Here is a 9,186-nt window from a genome sequence, read left to right as displayed (position 1 = left end):
TCTTCTAAGTGAATGAAAAAATGTTGAATAACACTTCTCTGCAAGAAAAAAACACATTTCTTAACATTGCATCTTTATTATCTGTCTGAGTTTTCTATGCTTGAATCACTTTTGAGTTTTTGCAGTCCGATATAACTTCTGTTTTTAGATACATGATGTATAAAGGATTTCTGTTTAAAAGCAAAGCTAATCAGTATTTGTATTTCATTGATCGTTTGTAGCTGTGAAGCTACGTTCACACCGCTCTCTGCGAGTGACCACTTTCAATGCAGTCTATGTAAACCTGCCTAAATGCAGATTTTGGGCTCCTGCGTTCAAAACTCTCCCGTTTGCCTCTCGCTATGCAAGTTCATACGTACAAAACACACACCCATTGAACGCACGTGGCAATTTAAACCAGGTCAAACTTTGACCAATCAGGGATTCATATTTGGTGATGACGTTTAGATAGCCTCCCCTTTAATTCACAGAAGTGCCAAGCTTTTGAAAATTGCTCATATAGGAGAAATCAATCATTGTGATTTGCGTTCAACTGAAATGCTATCACCCAAGTCTTTCATATATCGGACTAGAGCTGTGAGCAAGATTCATGAGATTTGTACCGCTTTGACATTTAACACCAGGCCTCTTCCAGCTGTAGGTGGCGCTAGTACCGTGTGAGCACCAGGGGCTAAACGTGGATTCTTGAACGGACGTCACGTGTCCGGCGTGAATGCAACATAAGACCACCTGATCTGATCACAGCTGCAGGATTTGGTGCACGCCGGTCTTTGCCCCACAGATTTATCTGCTACAGGCCCACACTATCTGTTGTCCACTGTTTTGACACTTGAGTGGGGGAAAAAACAGGATTTGTTCGGTGGGAATATAGCAAACAGGCTGATCTAATCCAGATGAAAATACAGAGAGTGTTTCCGAGGACAGTCGATTTAGCAGAAGTGACCTTGATAGGTAGCTCCACAGGAGACAGTGGAATGGTCGAAAAGGTTTTTGCTGTTTAGATAGACGACCTTTAATGCTCTCAAAGTGAGAAATTGATCAAAGAGATTGATCTTTTTTTGAGGAACCCTTTCACGTCGTCAATGAATTTACAACAGAAAAGTGATCTGTGACTTTGAAGACTAGGAGACGCAGGATCATCTGTAACCTGGAAGAGTTCAACTGGGCTGCTGATGTTCATGTACCTGCCAGCGTAACCCGTGTTGTTATCAGTAGAAAACACACTCTCGGGATAGATTAAGTGTCTAATTAAAGCAGGGAACGAGGGGCGGGGGTAATCAAAACTGCAAATGAGGGATAATCTGCAACACAGGAAGGTTTTTGATATTTAATTATCTCACCAAAAAGTCACAAAACACCAGCAGAAATGTGGGCATACATATTCAAACTGTATTGTACCCAAGTGTTTCAATAGGATTACCAAATATAGAACATTTTTATCCCAGTAGACAGAAAAAAAAGTTTCAATAACATTTATTCAGATAAATGAGTTTTTAGGGGTGTCAGGATTTTTGCCTTCCTCTTGGAGAAAGTGAGCCTTTTTCTGGCCAATATTTAACTTAAATCTCTCATGACATTATACAAATATTCATAAAGACTCCATCAATTTCTGTTTTTTGCATCTGTGGTACCTGACAGCAGCTTCAATATATGTTATGGAGCTTGTTAAAGCGTGACATCAGTAGCTTGCGATGTGACCTTTCACGCTCCACTCAAGTACAGCAATGCTTTTTGAATTCATATAAAATATCTGGGGGGAAAAACAAAAAAGAAAGAAATGCTTTCTTTCCCCGGGTGTGCATTGTTTTAACCGTTGTTCAGATGTCTACTGGATGGCTTTATCATGATCCTTATTTGTAAATTAACTTAATTTGCTCTTAAGCCTATCTTTTTCTAACGTGCTGTTTCTTTTATGGAAGCTGTGGCTTCCATAAAAGATGAGTTTCACTTCAAATGGCTCAAAAGAAAAACATTTCCTTTTTCTGTACATGTGAGCACACTGCCTCCTTGTGGCAGTCTAGTGGTATTGCTGCTAATGAACGTAAACAATTAAAAGACTAGTAATATTATATCAACGCATGAAAAAGGGTTTTATATCACACTTTATCATACCTTTGACATCCAAAAATGTCTTTGTTTTCACTAAGATTTATCCTTGATCCTTTACTCATAGTTACTCTCATCTTCATCAAGCCCAACAGCAAAGCTGAGCCTGTAAATGCCACAATAAAGGGATTAAACCTTTGAGCTGGTTCAGATCAAAGTGGATGCGTTTGCCAACAACGACATGTCTGATGCCAGCATAATTAAGCTGTGACAACAAAAGCTGTTAATCCTATTCAAAAGCAAAAAAAAGTGTTCATAGGATCACTTAGACGTCGTCATCTGAGCAGCACAAAATCATGACAAGAGGGTTTAGATAATTTGTGCTTTATTGAAGAAAACAAAAAAAGATTGTACAATTTTAGATCATTTAAAAAGCAGCGCTAAACATCTGGAAAACTTCCCATTTATGACTTAGCTAGCATGACTGAGCAGCACAGTGCAAAATCCATCCACCCGCATAGACCTCGCATACAGACGGGACGCCCGAAACATCCCAGACAATGGCAACACACCTAAAAACAAATAGCAGTTGTGCGATTAGTTGTACACATTGAAAGGCAACAGATGTGCAATGAAGAAGAGGATGGCAATAAAGATGGATCGATTCTATTTTCATGCGTTGGGGGGTGTTTTATGGCTTGGTGGGCCACACAGGGATGAGGCCGCCGCTCACTTAGGAGAGGCAAATAAAAGGTTCTCCGCCTCGCCCCAGAGCACGCAGACATGTCCGGGTTCAGGTGTGACGGCGGGGACTTCATTGAAGCCGTAAAGGAAGAAGGCCAGCTGCAGGATTTCTGCATAGCATCGTGTGAGCCGTAAACCCAGTGGAGGTACTTCTGAAGTTAGATATAAAGTGAACTTTTTAAACTAACAAAGAAAAAGAAGAAACAATCTGTGCAGAAATGGCTTCAGCTCGTGCAGAAATGAGTCATTTCAACCACTTTCATTTTACTTGTTGCTCAATCTGAGAACATTGAAAGAAAAAGGACGTTTATTTATTTAAAAGTAAATAAAAAATGATTTTAAAATAACTCAAAACATGGTGATATTTGTAAAAAAAATATGCAATTTCTCAGACTGCACGCTGATATCATGAGTTAGTTGCAAGAATTAATTGAATATTATATATTCAATTTAAAAAGATGATTGAATCTGTAATAACTATGACGTACCTGAAGCTGCTAAAGTGTCTTTCCTCTAAACTCGTGAGCTTCAGCGCTAAAGGATGAGAGTCGCATCTTTGTAAAGCCGGTCTGAACCAGAAAAGCTCAAGAATACATTTATTTGATCACACTTCCACTGATCTGAGCTTTCAGCTCAGAATTCAACCTTTGGAGCAGGAGGACCTTCCCATTATTTCCGTCTGATGTTTGATTGGTATAATTATGCATACATCTGTCAATCACTCTCCAAGAAAATCAGTTAACAAAAAATTATCTCAATACATTTCCAAAGTAAAAAAAATAGAAGAGGATTCTAGTTAATAGGGTGAAAAGTTCCATAAACAAAAACATCCCAAAATGTGGGGGGAAAAAGATTGAGAAATTATAAAACTCTAAAAAAAAACCAACAACATTCGGGTCATCTTCTCTTCCTTTGACGCGTTAAGCCATAGAAACCATCTACCAAAAAGCATCTCAACCTGGTTGCATCATTTCAGTAAAGCTTGATTAAAAGATGTAGTCACTGGTCATCTTGAGAGACGGCATCGCTTCGTTGACGTTCTGGTCCAAGCGGCGGTACTCCACGGTGTCGCGAGAACATAAACCATCTTTCCACCGCCGGCTCTTGACCAGGAGAAGAATCTGAAAATGGAAGAAAACGAGAGCAAAAATGAAAGAAACGAGACCAACTACATCAGAAAAATGTCCGTCATGATGAAGAAAGTCATTCATTTTGTTGATGATACTGTTGCGTTCTTTGAAGTGCTAAATCTCTATTCAACAAGCTAAAAATATTTGAAGCAAGGTTACGGCTGCATTACAGTGGGGGAGTGGGGGGGGGGGGGGTTCCGCCAAGTTTTCAAGCAGCCATCACCAACGTGACTCCAGTCTGAACAGAGTCCCCCCAGCGGCATTCTGGTGACTCCAGCATGCTCAGGGATCACGGGATCCGCTAAAGCTCAGAGCGACTGCACTGCATCACAGATGTGCACCAAAAACAGGAACACATCAAATCTTTAGGAGATGACTACACGAGAACTGGACAGAGTGAGTGTGAGGTCTTTTAGGATCATCAAAAACATGCTAAGTAAAGGTGGCAGAGTAAGAACGGGCGGCAGTGGTGCAGCGTTAAGGCCGATGATCAGAGGATTGACGGTTCGATTCCTGCTTTGCCCGTCCATGTGTTGAAGTGTCCTTGGGCAAAGACACTGAACCCCCACCTTGCCTCCGGTGGAAGGTTGGTGCCAGTGTTCGGCAGCGGAGCCACCAGCAGTCTGTCAGACCATTCATTACTGAATGTCCCTTTGCTGCCGCAGATAAGCGAATTTCCCCATCATGGGATCAATAAACTTATCTATTCTATTCAATTCTAAGTGTGTGAATGGGACTGTGGCTGTAAAGCGCTTTGGGCCTTTGAGGAAGTAGGAAAAGTGCTTTACATTTATTCTGATGAATATGATGACTGAGTAATAGCTGTTCATTTCTAAATAAAAGTCTGTGTTTCAACATTTGCAGATTTGTTGTCAGTCACATGACTCCTCCGGTTCATCACAAAAAGCTCAGACAACTCAAGACGCTTGTATGAGACTTTGACTGCGAGGAAGGTGCTGAGTAAGTGTGAAGTGTGAAGAGCACGCCGGCCTGTCGGCCTCTGGGACTGGTGGAACCGAGCCGGTTCCACCAGTCCCAGAACCATTCCTAACCACTGTGCTGGGGTCTCAGCTCTGAGTCTGCATCATTTCAAAATTCAAACTCAAAACATGCAAATCATGTTAATGAGTCCACCCAGCAAAGCCCGTGTGTGCGCAGAAGTAATGCTGCACAATGGTTGTGTTTATGGAAACCCGTTTGATGGAACCAACCTCGCAGACTCACACTGCTGAGTCTTTGTGTTTCTGTCCATGTAGACACAGATTTGATTAAAAAGACAAATGAAACATTAAACATACACAAAAATAATTCAGTGCTTCTATGACGTAAATACAGATATAAATGATCCTGAAAAGACTAGTGTCAATTGAAATATGGGGCAAAATGAGACGGTAAATAGGAATTTAGTTGCGATGAGAACAGCATTGTTGGAATTAGATCATAAATGTAGAGAATAGATAGATAAAATCATGTTTTAACATGTTCTGGTGGCATTTTTCTGATGGACAAATATTAGGAAAGTTAAGCTCAAAATTGCATTTCTGAGTGTTTTTTCTATTCAAATCAATGTGAACGAGGAGCAGATGAAGCAAACGCCCTTTGAAAAAGAAAATACGATGGACAATTTCTAATGAACTATTATCGCTCTGTAGAAACTATGTGATGGAAAACAACTCGTTTTTTTTTTCCACTTTCGATAGAAACGGCACATTCATAAATAAAAGACCACTGGAGACCTTTTGAAATGGCTCAAAGTATGATGGGAGTGGGTCTTTAAAACTGTGAGCCATCAAGCCTACTCACCCTTCTCTTGTTGTGATAGGTGATGTAGACGATGGCCACCAGGAAGGCCAGAATGACCAGGTGAAAGAAGAAGTGGGAGTCCTGATCTTCAGCATTGTAGTTGTCCACTTCCTCAATGTGTATCAGATCTTTTTTCTTGTCAGGTTGCTTGTCAGCCAGATTTTTGCTGATGTCAGTAAGGAGATCTTTGTCCTCATCATCACCTTCTTCTTCATCGCCGTCTAACGTCTCTGTCGCGATGGAATCAAACTCAGTAGCCAGATCGATGCTCGGCAGGGCTGAAGTGTGGGGCATCGTTGGTGGGGCGTCCGACTCAGATTTTGGTTTTGTTGTATCTTTTGTTGTTTGAGTATTCTTTACAGTTGTGGCTGGAGGTGTTGTAGGACGTATAACCGGTGTTTTGGTGTCAATTGCTGTTTTGTTGTTATCAACAGCAGAATTTACATCCTTCTTGTTGTTTGTTTGCTGGTTTCCTAGCATTTCTGCTGTAGCATTTGCAGGTGGCGGTTTTTCTGTGCCATTATGAGAAGCTTCAGTTGGATTTGCCGGCGTTGAAACAACTGGGTCTGCTGTTTTCTGTTTTGTGGTTTCTGAGGAACCTTTAACATCTACAGGCTTAGGGGGATTGATTGTTGGACCTGTAAGTACAACAATAATGTAAATTAAAAATGGAAAAACTCAAACAATATAATTTTATAAGTAAACATTAAACCAAAAAATTTCTATTTGTTCAAAAAAAGACTTTTCTGTGATCTGAAAGGATTAACTATTTTCATTTCTATAAAATCCTCTGAATGTTTTGTTCTAAGACACACAGTACAATTAAACATGTCGACGAAAAAGCCTAAAGAAAGGGCATTTTACACTCAGTGATATACCACATGTAAACATTACATGATGCCAAATAAATTCCAGACAGACTAGCATATAAGGCACCAGCGTCTTGCTCAAGGCATGAGCAAGAGTTAAGGCAAACTACAGGCCACTACTGTATGTGCATTTGTATGTATTCACCCTAAGAGCTTCTCGGCTTGCATTCAACATAAACTTTCATTTTTCCTGCATTCCTGAATCACTGATACCATTCAAAAACACTGGTTCCTGGGTGCAACAATGGCGCCTCTGGGGTCACTATGGGACCTTTAGAACATGGAGCAGGCCAAGAGAAAGGAAGCAATATGAGGCATAAGACATTGCAAGCATAAATAATCAGGTAACAGGAGGCCTTTGTTCCAGCAACAGTTATGATCTTTACTGCATGATCATCCCCACATGAAAAATTATCAGCCCCCAAGTAGTCTAGTTGTTGTGTCAGACTAACTTATTGTTGTGTAATCTAAGGTTATTTCATTTTTTTAGAAACACTTTAAATGTTTAGAGCTTCATATTAACCATAAACTACATACATTTCACTTGATTGGAAACACAAATTACTACACGAGAAACAAGAAGTTCCAGTTGTAAGACGCAGACAAAAACAGATAACTAACTCCCTGTAGACTAGGCAGCTTTTGCTGTCAGTAAAAATCAGTCTAAATCATTTTAACGACGCGACGCGGACTGTGTTACGTAACACATAGTCCGCTTTTTGAGAGAAACAAGGCGATCCAAATCGGGGAAAAACAAGAATTAAGGACTAGAACCTGGTTAATATGTATAGCTTTTGTAACTGACCATGGCATAAGCGGGTTAATGGCCTTCGGAGTGTGCGTTTATTACCTTTTTAAACGCACTTCGCGGAAGCAACCGTCTTCCGGGGTTCAGGCTTCCGCGGCGTGCGTTAGTAATAACCGCACACTTCGAAGGCCATTAACCCTTACTTCCAATTCCATTACTCCAAATGACAATCCTCTCAAGACAAAGCATTAAAACTACGACTTTAAAAACAATTATAATAACTAATAAAAACATTCGTTTTACGAATATTTTTTTAATAAATTCGATTAACTCAGTATGTGCTACCAAACTAGCTATACAGTACAACAAGGCTAACGTCCCTTAGCTAGCTTGACAGCACCCTGAGTAACCCTTGTGCTATCCTAGGCACTTTACCATTGGGAGTTGGGTCATCTAGACCCACTAGACAGTGCTCTGAACCTTTTTTCTTCAATGATTTGTGATCTTCACTGGTGTCCATGGATTACATGAAATCTTTCCACCTTTATCCACCTTTGTCATGGTAGGGAGAACACGTCAATCAATGTAAGGGTGCGGGTCATCATCTAAGATAGCACGAGGGCTGGACAGAAACAAACTGTGACCATCAAATTCCTGCGAGAAGAGGTTCATACTTATCGTTTTTTTCCCCTCCTCTGCTAAAACACATCTGGTGAGAAGCAAATGAAGAACCAAAAGGGAAAAACAGGCATAAACGCCGCTGCTTCTTCGCTGTGCGCTTCCGTGCGTCGCCATGTTGCTGCGTGGCTGAAAGGGCGTGGCTTACAAACGCATGTAATATACTGAAGTGGGCGTGGCTTCTGCGACATGTGAGAATGATTTATTTTTAGCTTATTAAAAATTATTATATATATTATATATATAATTATTATAATTTATTTATCCAATATACTATAATTGTTTTACGTTTAAAGCTTGAGTCCTTAATTTTAATTAACCAAAACTAGTTAAACTGACGAAACTAAAACTATGACTTACTAATACCACAGATATGACAACAAATAATTTTGTTCTCACGTATTTTTGATGAGTCATACAGTTTTATTTCTCCCAGTCAAAATGTGCGCAGAACCATCTTTTCTTGCAGATTTTTCTTTATTTATTTTAAGTCCTGCGCATACTTCCACCTTCTTGACGTGACGTTTGTCTGCGCAGTCGCCTTTGAAAATGAGGCCTCTGCAGCAGCTGTGTCCTCTCTTTAGTTAATTTTTCTTTTGTATTTTATTAAAACACAATATTTCTTCCTGCAGCAAACAAATGTAGAATTGCATTCCCAGTGGCATAAAAAATCCTGAATGCATTTTAATGTGTCACCACTGCTATGTTTTCTGCAGTCAGACAAATGTTTGTGACCAGAAAAACCCTCTTCTGAAAGGGAACTATACCTAACTTAGTTATCTCAGATTTTACTGAAAATTTCAAACTTTTGTTTTTAAAATTTTTAACTTTGGTTATACAAGAGTGAATAGCTTTTTTTCTAAGGAGAGGAAACATCTGATGCCTTAATCTTCTATCCTTTCTTAGTGACAACAGTCATCCTCTATACATTTTCACATGCCCTGCATAACCTCTCATTGATTGGCTGAATCGGGTGATTCGAGGCTATAACTGGTTGAAGACATTTGATCCAGGGAATTAGAAACATGTCTGTAAAGCAAGCAGGATAATAGAGGAGCATGATTTAAAAAAAAAAAACAGCTATAAACAATTTATAGTCACAGTAAATTAGGGATATTGCAAAAACCTCAGTGGATGTCGTGTACTGTACTGATAGTGAGGCAATTGT

General features: G+C 39.8%; 1 protein-coding gene across 1 annotated transcript; it reads right to left on the bottom strand.

Annotated features, from left to right (window-relative positions):
* Window positions 1-2,414: 2,414 nt before the first annotated feature.
* Window positions 2,415-8,172, bottom strand: c14h5orf15 (chromosome 14 C5orf15 homolog). Its single transcript, XM_023962356.2, has 3 exons — window positions 8,015-8,172; window positions 5,724-6,361; window positions 2,415-3,911 (listed from the first exon to the last, which is right to left on the bottom strand). The coding sequence occupies exons 1-3, from the start codon at window positions 8,133-8,135 to the stop codon at window positions 3,777-3,779; spliced, it is 894 nt and encodes a 297-aa protein (XP_023818124.1). The 5' UTR covers window positions 8,136-8,172; the 3' UTR covers window positions 2,415-3,776.
* Window positions 8,173-9,186: the final 1,014 nt, after the last annotated feature.

Source organism: Oryzias latipes, chromosome 14 (assembly GCF_053564925.1).
Source record: "Oryzias latipes strain Hd-rR chromosome 14, Olatipes_Hd-rR_3.1".
NCBI classification, from domain to species: Eukaryota; Metazoa; Chordata; class Actinopteri; order Beloniformes; family Adrianichthyidae; genus Oryzias; species Oryzias latipes.
Note: the sequence above shows the minus strand (reverse complement) of the source record. Positions and strands in the feature narration are given on the sequence as shown.